The 21,794-nt window shown below is 49.0% G+C and overlaps 2 protein-coding genes across 2 annotated transcripts in view; one reads left to right on the forward strand and one right to left on the reverse strand.

The window, feature by feature from the left end:
* The window catches only part of TCEA2 (transcription elongation factor A2), a 28,808-nt gene extending 15,141 nt beyond the window's left edge, over positions 1–13,667 (forward strand). Inside the window, exons 5-10 of the mRNA XM_044455734.1 lie at positions 5,291–5,424; positions 7,057–7,113; positions 7,910–8,064; positions 9,348–9,494; positions 11,702–11,773; positions 12,928–13,667. Coding sequence (XP_044311669.1) covers positions 5,291–5,424; positions 7,057–7,113; positions 7,910–8,064; positions 9,348–9,494; positions 11,702–11,773; positions 12,928–12,936 — 574 coding nt within the window. The 3' untranslated portion in view covers positions 12,937–13,667. The remainder of the gene's footprint in view (positions 1–5,290; positions 5,425–7,056; positions 7,114–7,909; positions 8,065–9,347; positions 9,495–11,701; positions 11,774–12,927) is intronic.
* A 4,889-nt stretch (positions 13,668–18,556) lies between these two features.
* The window catches only part of RGS19 (regulator of G protein signaling 19), a 37,672-nt gene continuing 34,434 nt past the window's right edge, over positions 18,557–21,794 (reverse strand). Inside the window, exon 6 of the mRNA XM_044455185.1 lies at positions 18,557–21,068. Coding sequence (XP_044311120.1) covers positions 20,880–21,068 — 189 coding nt within the window. The 3' untranslated portion in view covers positions 18,557–20,879. The remainder of the gene's footprint in view (positions 21,069–21,794) is intronic.

Consider the following 21,794-nt stretch of genomic DNA (forward strand, 5'->3'; position numbering starts at 1 on the left):
TATTGGACGACCTGGGCCTTTGCATTAATACTGAGAAATCTTCTCTCCTTCCGGTACAGAAGCTTACGTTCATCGGAGCCCACTTGGATTCGACGTTGGAAAAGGCGTTCCTCCCTCGGGACAGACAACTGACTCTTGCTTGCCATGTTCATCGAATGCGACGAGACAGATCGGTTCCGGCGAAGTCCATCCAGAGACTTCTAGGACATATGGCTTCCGCCGTTGCAGTGGTGCCACACGCCAGACTGCGACTCCGTCCGTTGCAGCTGTTTTTCAACAAAGTGTTCCACCCACAGAGGGATCCACTGTTGAAACTCCTTCGAGTCCCATCCTCGGTCCTCCATTCGCTAATATGGTGGTCGAACCCGACCAATCTGACTGTTGGGGTCCCCTTCAGGTCCCGAGGCCCATCGATTACAGTCGGTACTGACGCGTCTCTTCTAGGTTGGGGAGCGATATGCTCCGGCCTGTATACTCAAGGCAAGTGGACTCGTCAAGAATCCACGAAGCATATCAACTTCCTGGAATTGTTGGCCGTGTTCAAAGCCCTATGCTCTTTCGAAGATGTTCTTCAACATTGGGTTGTTCAGATAACATTGGACAACATAGCCACCGTTTTTTATCTGAACAAGCAAGGCGGGACGAAATCTCCAACCTTGGCCAGACTTTCTATGCAGATCTGGGACTGGTGCATTTCGAGAGATATTATGATAATAGCAGTCCATCTGGCCAGTACGGACAACGTGGAAGCAGATCTTCTCAGCAGGCGCATGCTCATCTCTCACGAATGGGAACTGGACCCCCAGACACGCGACAACCTTTTCCATCACTGGGGGTTCCCCGACGTGGACTTGTTCGCCATACAACAGAACAAGGTGTGTGCGACTTTCTGCTCGAGAGCGGGAATCGGACACGAATTCCTAGGGGACGCCTTCATGATTCCATGGAACAATCTGAATTTCTACGCCTTCCCACCGATTCCGCTGGTGATGAGAGTCATAGCGAAGATTGTTTGCAATCGGGCCACAGGGATACTAATTACTCCTTGGTGGCCACGCCAACCTTAGTTTTCCACACTGCTGGACATTTCTCATGGGGAATACCTACATCTTCCACCGCTCCCGTTCTTGATAACCCCAAAAGATGGCGCACTTCGTCACCCAGATATATTATCATTAAAACTAACAGCGTGGCAAATCCGATAGCTGACTTCACTACATCTCTACCAGTCACTACTCCAAGGGGTTCGAATCCGACCTTCAGATCCACTACTGTCCTCGTTACGTCTACACCGACAACTACTTCAAAAGGTTCGAACTCTGCTTTCGAACCCAATACAGTTGCAACCTCCGAATCCGCTGGGGACGGCACTGCACCAGCACTGTCGGATCCGACTACTGTGCCATCGAATCCAACAGCCTTTCATCCGGACATTAAATACATATTGGACTCCGCTTTAAAGCCTTCTACACGGAGGTCTTACGAAGCTAAATGGAAGTGTTTCTCTGCCTTTGCTGACTCTCGTTCATTCTCTCCATTTACATCGTCAATTCCTCAAATTCTTCAGTTCCTCCTGGAATTACACCACTCTGGACTGAAACCATCTTCGATTAAAGTATATATGGCGGCCATCGCCTATCATCGGGGTATGGTGGACGGTTCGTCCATTTTCTCCCAACCTACTATTAAAAGGTTTTTGAAGGGACTTTATAATCTGAATCCGTCGATCAGACCAGTAATGCCCACCTGGAGTCTCTCTGTTGTTCTGCAAGCGCTTACGAGAGCTCCTTTCGAACTGTTGGCCACAGTCGATTTACGTCTTGTCTCATGGAAGACAGCATTCCTAGTTGCGGTTACCTCAGCCCGGAGGGCCAGCGAACTCTGCGCTTTGCGTGTAGACCCACCTTATCTCAATTTTCATAGAGAAAAGGTTGTCCTGCGGCTCGATCCATCTTTTCTGCCTAAGGTATCCACACCCTTTCACATGGGGCAAGATACTATTTTACCTGCCTTTTTTCCGGCTTCGTCTACTCCGTTAGAAAGGACATTACATTCACTTGATGTTTGACGCTGTTTAGCATTCTACAGATCCAGGACTGAGTCTATCCGACATTCACATAGACTTTTCATTAAATATGCTGTCAGAGGCCAAGGTACCCCTGTCACTCCGCAGAGACTTTCTAAGTGGATAGTTCATACCATCACCCTGTCTTACCAACTGGCCAATATCGACTTGCCCACTACCCCTTGAGGCCATTCGACTAGGGCTGTGGCTACCTCATCGGCCTTCGCATCGGGAATACCGATGGACGATGTATGTAGAGCTGTTACTTGGGAGAATCCTTGCACTTTCACCAAACATTACCACTTAGACGTCCACGCTCGACAAGATTGTTCCTTCGGCAGAGCCGTTCTTTCATCTGTTCTTCGTTGAGGACACCTTCCCTCCTCCGTTATGGTAAGCTTGTTACCTACCCATATGTGTGATGCACAGAGGCCACGACGAAGAAAAGCAGGTTGCTTACCTGTAACTGATGTTCTTCGAGTGGCCATCTGTGCGGTCACACAGCCCACCCGCCGGCCCCGCTCGGAGTCGGTGAGTGGACCTCTGTCGTTATTGAATGTTATCATTGTTTCTTGGTACCGATATTCATTGTTCTCTCGGTACCGATACTGTTCACGGTAGAACTCATTTACAAGTCATTTTTTCCACAAGAGGGCGTCCGTTCGGTCGTCAAAGACTGAACAAAATGGTGGACGCTCCACTCTTTATAGGCTGTGGGGGAGGGGGAGCGGAGCTTTTTCCCGCCAAAATAAACCGTTAGCTTGTAATCTTCCGGCCAAAGGCACTGCGCAGGTGCAGCACCCATATGTGTGACTGCAGTTACAGGTAAGCAACCTGCTTTTCTCTGTGGTGAGGTTCTTGTTCATGGAGTCTTCCTCTAAATTTTCTGGGGTGGGATGCGATGCTCTCAAGTCACGTCTGGTTTGTAGCTTCCAAGCGGGACTGTCTATAGTCCTGTTTTACCCAGTGCTGATGTACCATACAGGCAGTCCCCGGATTATGAACGAGTTCTCTTCCTGAGAAAACAGAAATTCGTCTTTAAGTCGAATTTGTATGCAAGTTGGCTCATGGTTGGCCATCTACATTTGCGGGGGTTAGGAATTCAGGACACCCGTAAAAGTGGAAAAATCATGAATATTTCTAGTCCCCCGTCCCCTCTACCAACTCACCAGTGCCTCTTCCGGGGACTCCCTGTACTGTAACACTGTACCCATCCCTAGCAATCCATGCAGCTAAGGCATATGAGTGGAGGTCTGTGCCCAGAGGCATGGCATGGATAAGCTGCCTTGGGTATTCACTCCCAGTTCCTCCCTTCTGCAGTTACTTCCTGACGGTGGTATCTTGTAGATGTAGGAACCCTTCCTGCCTTTGCATCTGAGCATTTCCACAAAGGCTGCTGCTGAGCATGGGCAGGAACATAGGAAATTCTCATCATACTGTACTTTGATAATCGTGCATCAGCCTGGAATCTAGGAATTTTCTCAGTACTGAGTCAGGCCCCCGGCATTTTATTTATTTATTTATTTGGAATTTTTGTATGCCGTCCCATTCGCATAAGCCTCGGGACGGCTTCCAACATTATAAATAAATACATGTATATAAATACATACATATATAAAATCTGGGAACATCCTGGCACAAAATTATAAAACATGTATTATAATAAAATCAATGATGATTAAAATATCGTTTAAATAAAATCAATGATTATTAAAATATCGTTTAAATAAAATCAATGATGATTAAAATATCGTTTAAATAAAATCAATGATTATTAAAATATCATTTAAATAAAACCAATGATTATTAAAATGACGTTTAAATAAAAAGGTCTTGGCCTGGCGCCAACAAATAACGACGGCGCCAGGCGGACCTCTCTGGGGAGCACATTCCATAGGTTGGGCACCACCACAGAGAAGGCCCTCCTCTGGGTACTCCCCCTCCCAGTACCTTTCACGGAGGGTTCCCGGAGAAGGGCCTCTGCCGCTGATCTCAAGGGGCGGGAGGGCAAATATGGACGCAGGCGTTCCTTTAGATATCCAGGTCCCAAGCTGTTAAGGGCTTTGTAGGTGATGACCAGCACCTTGAATTGAGCCTGGACTTCAATGGGGAGCCAGTGAAGCTGGTAGAGGACTGGGGTTATATGAGAACAATGCCCAGTCCCCGCCAGCAACCTGGCAGCTCTATTTGTCTAACTGGTAGCTGTGCAGGGCTTCCGACAGGGACTTCCCCAGTTCTACTTGCAGATGTCGGGGGTGGGCCTGGTGTATTTGCATCAATATTTTAGCAAAGATGACCCAATATGATGGAGTATAAAGGATACTTTAAAGGATGATTACCACTAATGAAGTTTATGCCAGAGGAAACCAGGCTATCATGGGATCCTGACACCAAAGCTAGCGGACATCTTTGATGATGCTAAAGAGAGATCTGTGGTATCTCTTAGAGGGAGTTCCAACATAACACACTTGAAGGTGTGTGTAGAAGGCGCTAGATTGTCCTTTATTCATGATGTCACTCTGCATGGGATAAAATCATCTGGGCTGGGTCAGAATCCTTGAATTTCAGTGTCCCACTAGCTTAATTATGACTTTTTCTTAAGAATACTAGGAATTAGTTTGATGGGCATTCTGATAACTCTTCCCAACATTCCCTGGGGAGAATGAATTACTCTTAAGCCACATTAAATCCATAGTGTAGGTATAGCCATATAACAGAAGGATCGAGGTTAAAATCCCCAAGGAAGAGATTTCTTCCACCTCCAGAAGAAAATTGCTCTTGACTGAACATGCTCAATTGTGAATAACCTCTTCATAATAACTTCAACAAGTGTTTCCTCCAATTTGGACCTGATTCTATGAGCTCGTGGGCTCAGAGACAGGGTGGTCCAGGCATGGATGCCAACGGACTTGCCCCCTTGGGAAAATGGCAGAACTTCAGCCTCCAGTGCTGCCTCTGCACCTCTGCCAGGGCTTTTCTTTAGCCTGGCATAAGAAAGTGCAGAGCAGGGATGGGCTACCTATTCGTTGCAGCATGTTGGCTTCTGCAGCTTTCTTAAGCAGCTTTAGATTTCACAAGGCTTCCTTGAACTGATTTCGGAAAGACCTACGTTTCTTGATTGGGCTGCACTGCAAAAACTACACACTCACCTTCCTGCTGGATCTCCATGGTTTGAGTTCCACAGTGTAACCTGAGACATTCTAACAAGCTGAGTTTCTCTTTTAGCTCTGCCAAAAGACAGGACCCTCCGAAGACCCCCACCACTCCCAAAATCACCACCTTCCCACCGGTGCCTGTAACGTGTGACACCGTGCGTAACAAGTGCCGCGAGATGTTGACCAGTGCTCTGCAAACAGACAGTAAGTACCAGGAGAGCAAGACCCGGGCGGTCCCCGCCACCATCCTTTCTCCCATCCCTAAACGTTTTTTCCCTTCCATCCCTGTGTCTTTGCACTATGCCAGAGAATTGACACGGCCTCTGCTGGGCTCCTTCTGACTTAACCCTGGTTAAGAGAGAACCAGGGTTAAGTCAGAGAGGCATCCAGTGCAAGGAAGACTCTGAGCTTAAAAGCACAGCAACCATCCCCAGTGGAATGTATTTTCTTGGGTTCATTTTGAAAGTACTTGCTCTGCAGTCACTGAAGCAGAAGGCAGAAGAAAGTGCTGTAGAAAGCCAAATACGCTATGATGGAAACATCATTATCTGTAATGATCATAAACATTTCTTTTGATTGAAGAATCCAACAGGCGAAAAATGTGTTCACCAGTCAGATGAGTTTACAGGAAATGGGCAGTGTTGCTCCTCTCCTAACATCAGCCACATCTAGCGGGGGGAAGTTGTCTCTCCATCCTTGGTGCAGTGAGCTCTTCTCCCATTCCATGTTGGTATCCTATAAAGTGAAGGAGACTAGCGGCTCCTGCCTCAGGGAAGTGAGCTTGGTCTGCCTCCTGCCTCCTTCCATCTCCTTTAATCCTAAGGATGGGCATTGGGCTCTGGAGCATGAATGAAATGTGGCTGACTTGAGCTGGAGTTCACCGAGCCCAGCCTGTAGAATTCACCCATCTGGCAACTGGGGTGTGCATTCAGGGATGCAGTCCTGTATATATTTTTTCATGCTGCTATAGATGCACCAGGGAGCCACTTCCTGTAACCTTCATTAAACAAAGATGCCTGTAAGCAGAGGACTTCCGTGTGTAGCAGAACCCTTCAATTTGAAAGAGCAAGTGCAGCGAGGAAGCGAGTTGATGTGGTCACGCTGCACTGAAATTCACTCACTTTACACACGGAAGGTCCCAAGCACCTTCCCTGGCATCTCCAGGTGGATCTGGAAAGGCTCGTGCCTGGACGCCTGGAGAGCCATTGCTGGGAGTTAGGCTAGATCGGACTCGGTGGAACTGAATGAGTCCCACCTTCCCAGATTCACAAAAGTGCGTGTTTGCGGTCCCTGAGCAAGCCCAGTCTCTCAGCCGCACTCCTCTCCTGGGGCTGGTTCAGACTGCAGTTTGAGAACTCATTTGCATGCTCCAGCTTTGCTCGTTGTGCTGAGACAGCAGGATGCAAAGGTCGGGCTGTCAGGCTTGGACACGGGCAGCCGGGCTCCAGGCGCTGCTCAGCTGTGACATTTCTGGTAGGTGGCAGGTCGCCATCTCTGCCCATCACAGACTCTCCAGGCCACCGAACCAAGAAGTTACGTAATCTGCTGTTGTGGGAAGCCGTGGCGGTTGTCTTAGGTGGCTCTCAAAGGGCAGAGCACGTTCACGCGGGGTCAGGCTGTCCATGGCTGCTGGTCATGATGGTGGTGGAAGAGTTCCAGCTCCAGAGGTGGCCTACTGCAAAGACGCTGGGGGCGGGGCGGGGGGGCACCGTGGGAAGCAGGCGGGGTGTTGATGTGCCTTTTCGGTGCTTCGTCCAGCACTGCTGCTTGTATAGTTTTAGGGCTTAAAAAGGCTACTTTAGACCCAGCACGAGGTGCTCTCCCGGTTCTTTGCAGGTGACTACGTGGCCATCGGTGCCAACTGCGAGCAGATTGCCGCCCGGATTGAAGAATATATCCTTGCTTGTGCCTTCGGAGAGGTGTCCGGGGCGGGGGGGGGCTTTCTGAGCAGCTGCTCTTTGAAGTGCAAGAGCCGAGCCCTCATCCGTAAAGCACCCCTTACCACGATGCATGCAGGACGGTTTGGCAAGGCATCCCCCAGAGAAACCCGGGCAGTGTCATTTTTTGCAAATGCTGAGAGTTCAGGCTGGGTCCCTCGCCTGTGGACGCGTGTCCTGCCAAGCAGCGCTGTGCACCGTCATGGTGGCAGAAGCCCAAAGTCCATGCTGCAGTCGGCATGGGCGAGAACAGTTTAAGCTGCAGAGCCTTGCTCAGAAGAAGTTAAACTTGCAGTGTTACCTGTGTGCTGGTCTGGAGCCGGCCAGTGGCTGAAATGCACCTGGAAGGAGGTGTCTCTCCTCAGTAGAACCCACCTCTACTGAAAAACACTGTTCTCCAGGGGGTCCTGATCTGTGTGTTCTCATGAGGCTGGGGTGTCGCCGTTTTCTCAAGGGGGACTTCCAGAGCTGCTGGTGTTCCTGAGGTGGAGGGTGCGGGCAGGAAAGCCTCTTGGGGAGCAGAGCATTAATAGCCTAATGATACCTTGGCATTTGCCCTCCTCTTCACTGGTGAGGGTGACCTGCCGGAGGGGCTTCCCCGGTGGCCGCTTGTCAGGATGGTCTCCTCCATCCTCGGGTCCCAGGGAAAGGCCCTTGGCTGTGAGCTCCAGGGTCCTGCAAGACAGACGTGCTGGTGCATTTGGGGCAGGTGGGCAAAAATGTGTGTTGCTGCTCCTTAGTGGCTTTTGAACTTATCTATCAAGATGTGAAGAACACGGACCTGAAGTACAAGAACCGCATCAGGAGCCGCCTCTCCAACCTGAAGGACTCGAAGAACCCTGACCTCCGAAAGAATGTCTTGTGCGGAGTGATCAGTGCGGAGCAAATCGCAGTGATGACCTCAGAGGTGAGGCGGCGAGCGGGGCAGGCCGAGGAGCCGCTGCGCCCGCGCCTGCCTAGCAACTAGCCCGCCCGCGGAAGCCCAAGGGTGCAGCGCTGCCGCCGGCATGGCCAGCTGCAGGGAGCCGCTTCCTGCGCAGCTTTAGAAAGGGCTAAACGTGTCAGTACGCGGGGAAAAGGCCGGGCGCACGGATGATGCCGCCAGCTTTGACATACAACACACGGATCTGGAGGATGCCTTGAAGAAGGACTAATGTGTGGCTGGAGATGTGAGGCCGCCAGAAGCTGCGTTTTATCCTCACTGCCTATTTTATAGGCAGCACTAATATCCAGTGCCCCCCGCTATCGACTCTGTTTTAGACTATGGGAGTGAATGTGCAGTTTGCTCAGCCTCCCTTTTGCCGCAGTCTCTCCTCCTCACAGAAAAGAGGGCTTGTTTTCCCATTCCTCCCCTCACTGGTGGAGGCAGTGATGGCCAGGCTTTGCTAGTCCTGGCTTAGTCAAAAGAAATGCCTAAGGGAAGCCCCTGGACTGACAATAATTTGGCTTAATCCTGGACTGGAGCTGGCATATCTGGGAAGTAAGACGTTAGCACCGGGAACTGGATTGGGTTCCAGTACCTTTTCCCACTGTCTGCAGGAGAGTTTGGCTTAGATTAAGGGAAGTGCTTCCTCACGCAGTGCATGGTTAACTTATGGAATGGATGACCATTGATTTAGATGGCTTTAAAAGGGGATTAGAGAAATACATGAAGGACAAAGCTGTCCAGAACTGTTCTTGTGGCTACATGAAAGGGGTACTGTGTCCTTGAATGCCAGTTGCTGGGAGCAAAACCAGGGGAGGGCTCTTGCTTGGGTGCTTCCCAGAGGAATCCATGCAGGCACTGGCAGAAACAGCACTGGATTAGACAGACCTGCAGCTTGATCTACCTGGGTTGTTTTCTTAGATTATAGTAAATGAACTTTGTGGATTATATATTGACCCACCCAGTTACCATTGGCGTTTTTTGAGTGGCAACTGTTAGGGTAATTAACTTGGTCTCTGATTTATTCCATTCGTGTATAATGATCTTCCAGTTTGAGGTGAATTCTTCATGCACCCGATGAAGAGGATAGCATGCAGCAAAGCTTATGCCAGGATAAATTTGTTGCGAGGTGCCGCAAAGCCTTTCATTGCTTGTGCTGCGGCAGACTAACACGGCTGCCCTTCTGGAAGTAGAATGTAGAGGGCCGTTTGCTAACAGTAACGGGAGCCACCTGAGGTGATGTCTTTGCCTTTTTCCCCTGAAAGGAAATGGCCAGCAATGAGCTGAAAGAGATCCGCAAAGCCATGACCAAGGAAGCCATCCGGGAGCATCAGATGGCTAAAACGGGAGGGACCCAGACTGACCTCTTCACCTGTGGGAAGTGCAAGAAAAAGAACTGCACCTATACACAGGTGAGGCTCTGGACTTCACAGGTTGACTTGGACGGCCCCCTGGATTTGCTCATCAAGGCCTCAAGCATCCTCTCCTTCTGTGAAGTCCACGGGGGGCGGGGTGTGGAGGGGGGTTTCAGTCTTTCCATGGGAGTGTGGACAGGGACCGGCCCGACAGGACTGAGTTCAGATGGAGACGGGTGAGTTGAGAGAAGCGCAATACAGTTGCGTTGTCCTTTTCCAACTTACCAGAAAATGATTATTGGAGAAGGCAGGAATGTCTCAACACTAGCAGTGGGGGGGGGGCTGTTATCCCCCAACCTAAGAGTTATTTTCTTGTGCCTGTTGCAACATCAGAACAATGTAGTTGCCAGAGTTCCTAAAGCCAGGAGAACCACTAAGCCCGGGCACATGTTGACACTGTCCTGTTAGGAAAATGAATCCAGCCTTCCCTTGTGTTGCTGCAGCTTCTTGATCATGGTGCTTGTCCCAGAGATGTTGCAGGCGGCATGATGGACGTCTTTGAAACAAACGAATTCCAATTTCCCAAGCCTTGGCTCTTTGTAATGCCTCTTTCTGCTAAGGGCTGGTTTATAAAATATTCCTGGGATGGGGAAAGGTCACAAGACGCTGACATTGGTCTATCGTTCCCCATGATCAAGATCGCTTAGAAGTGGAAGGTGTAAGATGGATCCTTGCATAAAGCAAACAGTTGATTATTGTCATTTTAAGCTGGGGGTTGACTTTCCCACATGGCAAGTTTGTCGGAAATTTTAACCCTAACAAGCTGGGGAGGATATCAACATCCTATATTAACATGTCTTTGTGTGGAGGATTCAGTATTAAATGGTTCAGATGTATGTGAGATGTTGTGTACTTTTGGTACTCCTCTTCACAGAGGATATTCTAGAATTGGGAAGGTAAAAAGCAACTGAAATGGCCAACTAGTGGAAGCACCTTGCATGTACAAGAAGGCAAAAACATATTTATTTTGGAAAAAACGATTAAGTGCCCATCCTGTCTCTGCATACTAGTTGTGAGGACCATTGAGCTGTCCTGAGGCTTGTTGCAAAGGACGGCATAGAAATGTTTAAATTAAATTAAAAAAAAAAGTAAAGTCAAGTCAAATTAAGGGCCTTGTATAATCTGCTCAGTTCCTGTTTTGTGGCTGGTTAAGTGTCATTCCCTCTGTCATCTGTTTTCCACTTCAGAAAGCTAGACAATAAAGTCCTCCTGAATTTACAGAACTTCCACTGGTTCATAATATTTTGCATACTTAGGTCAGCAAAGCCCACACAACGAGATCACCATACTGCAAAGGCTGGAGAGAGATCAGAGAATGGCAGAACTTTTTTTTTGTAATGGCATTTCCATGGCATTATTTTTACACTGCTTTCACGGCTGTGGCAGCATGCAGCAGCAGTGACGACCAGCCGGATAGATGACTTTAAAAAGGCTTAGTCCCATTTAAGAAGAGTATGGTGAATGGGACAAGCCATGGGAACCCCTGTGTTTAGAAGTGGCACCTCTCTGCCTATGAGATGCCAGAGCCAGAGAAAAGCAGGGGTGGGGGGGTCTTACCTTCACATGTTGCTCACGGATTTTCAGAGTTGGCATTGCTTCAAACAGGAAGATGGGCCAGATGCACCTTCAGCCTGATTTAGTAGGGCTCTTCTTTATCTCCTTAGAAAGTGAGTGCCTTTTAGGCCATTTCTGTAGCAGATCTTAACTAGAAAGGCCTTAGAAAGATGGTCCCGTCTAGGCTGGCACGCTTGCTCTGGGACATCTCGAGCTTGCATCCAGGGAGGCCGTTCCCCATAAATTCCACCAGACCTGTGAAGAACTGCAGGAAGTGCTCTCACGCAGCTTCTGTGGAGCTCATGCCAGGAATGTCCCCTTGGGTTGCGCTCCAGACATCACAGGGTCTCTGCAGAACAAAATTCACTTCGGCTGCTCCTTTGAGGGCTAATCTTGGATTCCTGCATCAGCAGTGGACAAATGAACAAGGAGATGAGAAGAGAGTGTGGCTTGACAATCTTCACAGAATCATAGAAAAGTAGCCTGGGAAGAGGCCAAGGGGGCTGTCGGGTCCAGCCCTCTGCTGTTGCAGGCCACCAATTTACACCATCCCACTCGGAGGGCTGCCCAGTTTTTTTACCTTGAATGTGGGAGAGCCCCTTGCCAGAATGGCTGGCATGCATCCTCAGGTGTGTCTTTCATTTACACAGGTGCAAACTCGCAGTTCAGATGAGCCAATGACCACGTTTGTTGTGTGTAATGAGTGTGGGAACCGCTGGAAGGTAAGCATGATCACCTTTGATTGCAGTCTAAGGATCAAATGACATGTGACACACAATTACATCTTTTTCCCCCCGGAGGTGGCTCTGAGATTAACTGGGGAACCGGGTGGGGGTGTTGCTTCATTCTTTTTCTGCTAGCGATTTGTCTACTCCCAATCGCTTCCTTCCCACCTTCTTCCTGACCACAAGGAATAAGGTGGTTTGCGAAAAGCATGTTTGAGCAGAAAACGGCGAGAGGGCAAGGCTTAGGGTGGCAGCCCTTCCATTCTTCTGGTCAGACAAGAATCCTTCTGTTGCTGTTTTTTCAGTTCTTGTCCAAACCAGCTGAGAAAAGAAATCATGACATTGCCTGGAAACATGAGTGAAGTTGTGGGGCACATAAGCCTAACAGAGTCTTGATATGTTTAATAAAAGCTGCAAATCAACAGCCACTGTAGGGAGTTGCGAATTTGTTGCTGCCTGATACGGGTGTTTTGACTCCCCTCTTCAGCCTGGTTTTTAACAGCAGACTACCAAGCCCTCGTGCACATTGCTTTTGACACTCTCTACCCCAGTTCAAGAAGCAAAGGCTGAAAACCTGCTTGAACTCACAGAACTAAGGGTGCAGTTTGCATTCTGGCCAAAGGCTTCAGTCCTGTGTAAGGAGATTTCAAACTGGGGTTCGTTTTGTGCCCATATATGATGGCTTCTCCCAAAGCATCTTGCCACTTGTGGTTGCTGAGGGCACGGAGGAGAATTGCATTACAGATCCCTCTTTTCCTGGTCCCACACCCAGAAATTGTAGTCCTCTGGGGAGAGGGACTGTTGAATTGGGTTGTCTTGGACAGGGTCACTATGTTCAGTGGGACTTCATTACGTTATGCCCCAGACAGTAGCCAAGGATTGATGGCCAGTAGCCAGTAGTTGGGGTTCTATTGCTCCCATCTAGCCTCTTTTCATGAGGTTCGTCTTTGCACTGCCAACTCTCACAGCAACAAGAAAGCTGAACCCTAAGCCCACCATTCTGCAAAGAAAAACCCTTCTCTGTTGCTTCTGTGAGGTTTTTCTTCCTCGCCTGAGCAGAAAAAGCTTTTGGCGGTGGCAGGTGGAGTCCGCAGACCTCTTCCTTGTCTCTCTCAATCCTTGTCTCTCTCAATCCCACCAACCTCTTGCAGTTCTGCTGAGATATCTCCGATGGGGACTGCGATAGCCAATCCTGGGCTGGATCGTTGCCTCATGTTTCCAACACCGCCAGCAAATTTTGTACTGTTTTTGTCGCCGAGTTTGCTTTGTGCTTTGTACATCAACCAGGTGAGGCACGCCCGGCTGTCTGCATGCCTGCAGAAGAAGGCAGTGGCTGGGAACGGAGGCTGGGAAGACACCAGAAAAGAGTGTGTGAACTGAACACCTTATCAGTATTGTGAGGGTTTGGAACAGTATTACATGTCTTTGTGTATTTTAAGAGAATATATTGGCCAGGTGCGTAGACTTGGATCTCAAAGTGCACAATAACTTCTTGCCATGTTCCTTGGTGCCAGTTGCATCTTTCAGAAGCTAAATTCTATGTTTGTAAGCACTGGTTTGCTTGGGCTGGTAAGAGCATATGCTAGCAATTGACTACAGGAAAAGATTGTAAATTATGACTTCGGACCATCAGCGCCAGTCTGCTAATGTAGCTAAGGGTAGATTGGGAAAAGGAGGGGCAAGTGCTATCCTTCGTAACAGAAATAATGTGGAGTGTGGCGGGAGAGCCTCCCGCACCTGGCGCAGCTCACGCTAACCCAGAACAGTTCTAATTACCTCTCCTCTTCGCTGCATCTAGCAATCTGTGCCTATTGTTTTTTGTTTCTGTTTTTTGGGGGGGTATGTTCAATGTACAGTTGCAAATGAAATAATAAAAAATCTTAAATGGAAATGGACATTACCCGCACCCGTGATGTACCCACATTATCAGCTTTCCGGCTTTCAAGTTTTCCTGGGGCAAAACTGAGTTGGCCTGATCTGCACCTTTCCTGGGGCTGTATGCCCTTCTGAAGTTTTGGCAGGGCTGAGAGGGTAACCAGACTGGGTTACCCTACCGAGGGTAAGAACCTGGCTTGCTAGTGGTCAGGCCAGGCTTTCACTCTCTCCAAACCCAGATGTGTGTGGTGGTCATGAAATGTTCTGGGCTACTGCCCAGTTGAGTGGCCTTCTTTGGCATCGTTCTGTTTTAAAGGACCAGAAGCCTTCACAGCTTATCTTGCTGAATGTGCTCTTCAGCAACCAGGGCGTAATGGATTCTGGAGATGTAGAATCAATTTTATGGCATCTCTTCAGCTTGGTTGCAAAAAAGAAAGCCCAAAACTGGTGGGAAGGCTCTGGCCGCATGTGGAAGGGAAAAATCCATTGCTTATTTCCTGAAGTGCAGCTACAAACACCTTTAAAAAAGAAGACACCACCCAAATTATTCTCACCGTTGTTCTAAAATCACCCCTAGCTAAAAACAACGGTGAACATTCTTCATTTGTTCATGGCGAAAAATGATGGATCAGCCACATGGAGTGAGAATGACCCGACATCATGATTTGAAAATGCAGGACAGCGCCAGCTTTGGGTCTCTGCTTTGAGTGTTAGACTGGATTCTGCAGTGATTTTGCATCTGCAGCAGCTGGAAAAGACTGTGGGCGGAATCCTATGTATGTTTAGACAGAAGCTGACTGAGAAATGCTGGGAGTTAAAGGGCTCTTTTCATATAAACCTGCACAAGATTGCACTTTAAATGCAGCAAATACAACATGCAAGGCTGCCCATCAACTTCCAAACTCCATCCTCTAGGTTTTACAAACATAAATGTATTTACTCGCCACCCCGAAGTATTTTAATCTTGGCTGGAGCTGCTCGGTACGGGGAATGAACGCCTGTTACTTTCAGCTATTGCTGTTACCATGAGACTCCTTCACTTGAAGTCACCCATTGGGTAGGGAATTTGGAGCTGGATAAAGTGCCTGTAAGGATCACGGTTCACTGCAGAGGAGCATTTCATGCTCAAAGAATTGGCAAGACCTTCTAAATTATTATTGATAATTAATAATAATCAGCATAAACTGTATTTTAAAGAAACTGCCCTGAAGGACAGGTAATTCTTCTCATAAAAATGGAGGTACAAGGGAACCATTTTGCCTGCCAGAGCTCAGCACAGGGTTCGCCACGCACTGAGTCCTGGACGTTCCCCACGATAGACCCCTGGGCACTCACGGAAGAAGCACAAGCAGCAGCTGGCCAAATCAGACTATCTGTGACTCAGCATCCTCTTTCCGAAAGTGGCCAGCCAGGTACCCTTTGGAGTTCTCCCAAGCAAGGCCTGAGGGCCAAAACTGCCCGAGGACACTGGGCTGCATTTAGCTGCCGCAGCCGAGAGATCTGTACTCTGTGCCTTGTCTGGAATCCTTTTAAAAATGAACCCATCCAAGTCACCGCTTCTCGAATTCTGCATATTGCATTGTGAAGAAGCATAATCTTTGGTCAGTCCTGGTCCACCGCCGAGGAATCTAGGGAGCCGAGAGGCTGCCTTATGCAATCAGACCGCTTGGTCTGCCAAGTTCAGTTCTGCTGGCTTTCAGGCCCAGCTGTTCTCAGAGATGGACCTGGGTCCTTCTACATACAGTGTCGGTGCTCTGCCATGCAGATTTCCCTGGGATTTCTGGGCTACAAACCACCATGCTTCTCTAATGCACTTTCTCCACCCAGCATGTCTCACTCGACGAAATTAAATCACAGTGCCCTTGTTTTTCTAAATGAAACTCCCTGCAAAGTTGTAGCCCTTTCTCAGAAAGATGCACCAGATGCCTGGCAATTTGGATTGTACTTGTCTTACAATTCTCTTTCTTGAGCTTTGGCGACCCAAATGGGACACCATCTCCCATAAGCTATCCACCCCATGGATCTCCCAGTTTGTCACAGGCACTTTTGAGAATGAGCAAGAAACCCAAACATGTTCATGCTGTTAAAGTCAACGGTCAGAAAAGAGCTTGAAAAGGAGGGATGCCCTCCCCACTGCCATCTTCCAGAAGCATCATGCTAAAGTGTTCCGAGAGGAAACATCCGCCAGAGAAACAGCTGCAGGAAGCCTGTCACAAATGATGGGCGAACCAGGAATGTTCAGAGTCATCAAAATTCCCAGAACTTCACTTTGAAGCTTGGCTTGACTGACTCCCTCGAACAGGAAATGCTCAGATTTTGAAGGGGAAACATGTTCGTTTAAAAAGGGAGCTCATTTTACCCATTGTCTAAAATATGAAAATGCATCTTTGGAAAAGTGCCTTTTGAAGATATGCACCTTGGGATCACAAATTGAGAAATGTGCAGTTTTCAAAATAATGCATCCCAGTGTATGTTCGGGTTTATGAGAACACAGGCCTTTCTGCTTTAGACTTCCCCGCCAGAAAGCACAGCAGTAGCAACCTTGGAATGAAGAACTTGCGACCGATGCTGTTTTGGCCTCTTCCATCGCAAGCCCATTTCCTGTTGCAGGGTCTCTTTAAACTCTACATGGGAAGGCAAGAACTGTTTACCTTTGCAAGCTGTTCTGAACGTTTTCCTGGGTTCACAGGGTTGTCTTGCCACAATGCTCTAAGGAGTCACTATTACTGGCAGCCAATTTCAGTTATTGAGCCTGTACAAGCATGAGTGGCTAATGGATCATCTATTTGATAGCTTGGCCTACCCCAGTCAGTCAGACAAAACTATCTAGTGCACCGAGGACTGCTTGCAAGCATCACAAGCGGCATCCACAAGTGCATGTACACAGGTTGCCTGGAAGAAGCCAGAGCAGGGAACTGTATCCTGCTCCCACCATTCCCAGCCAGCATGCTTCGTTGGATTTCCAGCCATGCTCAGAGGCTCCCTATGGATAAGCTAGATGCCAGTCCTAGTAGGTTGTAAGCCCCGCAGAGAGCCTATGGCTGGTGAGGAGGCCTATACATTGAATGAATGTACCCTTGGAAGTTTTCTAAAATTCCTTGCAGCCTCCTGTGAAATTCCTATAGATGCTTCAGTGTAGGAGAGACTTCCCAAGTTTGCTTTGCAATTAGCTGTGGGCAAAAGCTCTGCGGGAAGTCGTGCAACGCTCAGGCCTCACCCCGAGAAACACATTTATGATGTCTTTAGCCGACTTCTGCTCACTCGTCACACAATGCGGCCTTATTCATTTGCAAGTCTTTTTCCAGGTGTGGCACATAGGAAGCATTCATCACATGCACTCGGCCCCATCATGCCTTGTTGTGGCCAAGAAATGGGGCTGAGGATCAAGCCGCGCAGAAGGGTGTGTGTTTGGGTTCACCATGGCTGGGAGCCGGAGCATTTGGCCTGGTCTGACACGCATCCTTGTTGTTTTCCCACTAGGAAGGCGTGATAATAATCCCTTGTATCAGCAGACGGCTTCCACAGCTGGGTGCTATAGAAATGAACTGGTGCAAATAATTTGGAATTCTGCCTTTTCTTTTAAAATTCAAAATAGTAGGGGCTCCTTAACTCTTCTGCCCCTTGACCTTTTTCCCTGCTGAGAACCACCCATCTCAACAAGATGTTTTCCAAGTTAGAAATACTTCCTGTATGAAATTGACAAGATCACTCCCCAAAAAAGAATAAAAAGGAATTATATACACCTTGGGATGTACACCCAAAGGTATCTATAGAGTGTTGTCCCTTAGCTCTATTTTGATGCTATTTGCAAGTAAACCTTTTGCCAAGGACTAGTTTTCATTGCTTCTGCTTTTTGTCTCCCACAGCCGAGTAATGTGCTAATAATCACATCCATCAGCAAGAACAATCTTCCTGCAATGGCTTGATTTCTTGGTGGAGCACACCAAACACCAGCTCCATATTCAGTCCAAGATGACAAAAAGCCACCCTACGTCTCCAGACTTGTCACCTGATTTGCCTTTTGGTGTGACGGTGCCGAGTGAACCTGAGTTGATAATAGCATCAATAGGTTGAAGCAGTGTCTGGCCAACATCCAACTGGGTGGATTCTCTCCTACGAAACTGATATGCCCATCTCCAATGGAGTATTTTCCTCTGCAGATACTTTGCAGTTACAAATTGGCCTTGCCTGATGTTTCCCTCTTAGGTTTGCTATGCAGTGCACACGACACACAGCCCAGCTAAACCCCTAAGCCATAAAATGGACAAGATTCATGGCAATACTTCAGGACGAGTCAAATTTGGAAGGCCCATGTGCAAAAGGTCATTTGCTCCAGCATGGGTCTTGCCATAACTTTAGAAGCAATTTTCTCTTTTATGAGACAGAGACCTACCTCACAGGAGAGTGGTGAGGGTCAACTCAATACATAACAAGGTGCTTAGCAAATGCATTGCACAACTGGAGCCTGCAGCGAACCCACAATGAGGACTAACATGATGCAGTGTTCCAGCCCAGCAGCCCTGCCTTCTTGCAAATCAGCCATGTGTGTCACTGAGCAAGCTCAGTCCCCACTGGGCCAACTTATTGCTGAAACATTTTTCTTTGTCCTTTTGCAAGGTAAGAGTTTGTCCAAGAATGCTGATCCTTCTCTCTTGTGATTGTGGTGGCATCTTGGCTGCTTAAGAAGGCATTTGTAGAACACACCTGCTATTAGTGTATGTATGTGTGTGTGTGTAAAGCGCTGTTCTCCCCAGGCCCCATGTTCTATGGCACACTGTCAAATTGACAAACATATAGCAGGGTAGGAGGGGACGCTAGCAAGCCCTTCCATTTCTTATTATGTATTTCCGGCATTAAAGCGACTGCATATTCCAAGCGCTGCCATGAACATTCTAAGAGACCTCCTGCCATTCTCATTTTCCTATACGATTTATTATTTCTGGTGGAAGAGAGTTCCAGCGGTCACAAAAAGATGTTTCTGAAGACTGCCATGTGGATGCACGTTCTCTAATCTGAGTATTGTATGGAAAACAAACTCCACTGCTTTTTATGTGACTCCAACCAAATTTTCTGTGTTGCAACCAGAAATGAGTGACGGTTAGCTGAAAGACACTAGAGAAGGATTTGTTTTGGCAGTGGAACTAGCACCCCAGCATGTGCAGAGTTGCTTCTACTAGTGAGGGCAGAGACGGCATGAGAACAGTCCTCGGTGTTTGTGAACATTGTGTTTTGCTGGACACAGCTTTCAAAACACACACGCGCTCATCTCTCGAGTTAGGAGGCAGTGGTACTCCGGCTCTTCCTCCTGCCCCAAACAGAGGGACACAGACCTGAAACTTATCCCTATTATTAGCATCTGCTACAATTCCAGCACCCAAAACAAAACAATAGAGAAGCATTTCAAATCATGAAACAGGAGAGGGGGAAAGTGGCGATGCCACACCTTTGATGGAAGGTGACACAAAACCAGCGGCATCTCTGGAGTAAGGGAGAGTTCGTAAAGTGAGAGCAGCCCAGGTGGATGTTGGTGGGACCTGAAATGGTTCGGGTGAGAACTTCGCCTTGAGCAACTAGGCCTGCAGAATGGACAGGCGGCTGTCACATCCCATCCAAGTGGGTCTTCCTTATGAGAAGATCAGCCACAGCGCGATGGGGGCAGCGTGAAGCTGGACAACGACTGGCCTTCGCCAGAGCTCTCCATTCCACTCAGAGCAGCTAACGTAAGAGAAACTCAGCTGGGTGGGACCATGGGTCCGCCTCGTTTAGCAGCTGGCTTCCCACAGTGGCCCGAATCAGGTGCTTGCAGACAGCCCTTCAGCAGGATATCCAGGGCCTTCTGCGACTCAAGGCAGGACGGCTTGGCTTCCAGGGCTCTGGAAGCGTGTGTCCAGCGGCAAGTGTGTGCTAACACACAGCCAAGGCCATCACACAACCCCTGCTGTAGGTTTGGGGCAATGACTTTCTTATTCTGCTGAAGGAGAGAGAAGGCCTCAATTCAGCTCCTGAAAGCATTGGTGGACTCACATTTTCCATGTGAGAGAGAGCCCTGCCCTCTTTCCAAAACCCGTTCTGAGCCCTAGAGCTTCCTGCTCAGATCTGGCTGGCTTGGGAAGCTTCTTGGCCATCAAAGGCCAAAAGCCTCCTTGGTCTTCGCAGTGCAAGCGACTGCATGAGGTCAGCTCAGAGGCCCCTCCGTGGACAAGCCTTCTGCACCCATCACAAAGCCTGTCGGGTTTCCAGGACAGCTGGGCTTACTTTGAAGCTGGTTCTGGGGAAGGCTTACGACAGGCCTAGTGGGAAGCTCAGCTCTCAATGGAGCTTTCACAACCCTACCTGTCCTTTGAAGGGTTCTGAGACCAGCCTCATGCAAGGTTCCTCCCTCACCGAGATGAGAGAAGCCTTCCAGAAGGGCGTGTGTCCCCAGCATGAGGAAAAGCAACTAAAGCTCTTCTGGGTTTTGCAGAACCTTTCTCTAGTGAAGAAGCATCTTCCAGATACCAAATACTTAAGTGCAATTTAGATTCTTCTAATCCTAATCCTAGGTAAAACATAGATATCCAAATGCATTAGACTTCGACTCCCAGCATTCTTGACCACTGCCCTACCAGCAGCGTTTGTGGGAGCTGACGTCCTAAAAATTTACATGACATGGATCCTAGACTACCAACTGACTGGCCCGATGAAAGTTACCACCTGAACCACTTGAGATCTCTCTGCATCTACAGGACCACCACGGAGACAACTTCTTGAACACGGGGGAGATGACATTTCGAAGAACAACATTCAGAACACACGGAGTTTCGCCTTTTCCTTCCACCACGTTGTCTGTGGCGCCTCCTCCCGAACCCTCCCCCCTCCCCCAAACGTGGCTGCTTCCATCCATACTCCAGTTCTTCGGTGTGGTCAACCAGAGGCCGGCTTGCCAACCTGGATTCAGTAGTATAACCAGAGGCCTGAGTATCGAGCTTCAGGGGAAAGCAGGTGCCGCTGCCCACTTTTCTGGTGGAAGAAGACAAGAGGGGATTGCATGGAGAGAGCTTCCCAGTGACAGAACAGCTGGGCTGAAGTCCGAACCAGAGAGAATACGGGATTTGGAGCACCTGGAATGCCATTTTAGGTCTCTTAGTTCTGCAAGACCAAGTGGGTTATGTATATTTATACACCCCTGCAGTATGAAAGCCAATCGACCGCTCCCTCACTGTTTCCCTTCCGCTGGCGGCAGCCAGGCTTAGGACTCGGAGGACGACCGCGAGAGGCTCTGGAGCAGTGCTTTGTATATGGCCGAGTTCAGAAAACGCGGGTAGGAGTCTCTGTGCATGAGTGTGTAGATCTGTAGCTGCGCGTCGTCGAAGGTGTGAGTCGACGGCTCCTGCATCTTGCGGTTGATGCCTTCGCGCACGCGGGAGTCCAGGCTGACCTGAACAATGGGGGGCGGGGGGGGGCAAGAAAAAACACAGCTTAGGAAAAGAGTGGAGGCAGAGCAGCAACGACGACGGCCCGAAGAAAGATGAAAGGATCAACAGGGTGAAGAAAAGTTGGGCTTCGGAGCAGATGTTACCAAGGGCAGCTCTAAAGCAAAAACCTAAGATTCCTTGGTTGCAATTTTGTTCTCATCATCATTACATTGCACGGATACCCTGCCCCTCTTCCTCTAGGGTGGAAGCCAAGGTGGCTTACACAGCTCCATTTGACCCTCACCACAACAGCCCTGCGAGGTGGGTTGGGCTGCAAGGGAGTGACTGGGCCAACATCACCCAGGGACCCGATCCTGGATCTCCCTGCTCCCCAGTGCAACACTCTTGCCACCAGCCCATGCTGGCTCTCCTGCCAGCTCGATGGAGCCCAGCCTCCCCCAGCCTGGTGCTCTTCAGGTGTGTGGGGCATGCTGGCTGGGAATGGTGGGAGCTGTAGTCCCACACACCTGAGGCTCCCTAGGCTGGATCCCATCCTCAGCAATTCCCACTTCATGCTCCAGAGCCACCAGGTGTCCCACCCACCACCGTAGCTCCGTTTCTGAAAGCTGATGCTGAAGATGGGCCCCTCGCAGCCCTCTGGAAGTGAACCCTCGGCACCCCGCCAGGCAAGCGTGATCTGGAAGGCCATGTCCCTGCTCCGGGAGAGGAACTGCTGGACCAGCTATGAA

Source organism: Varanus komodoensis, unplaced genomic scaffold (assembly GCF_004798865.1).
Source record: "Varanus komodoensis strain SLA01 unplaced genomic scaffold, ASM479886v1 scaffold8, whole genome shotgun sequence".
NCBI classification, from domain to species: Eukaryota; Metazoa; Chordata; class Lepidosauria; order Squamata; family Varanidae; genus Varanus; species Varanus komodoensis.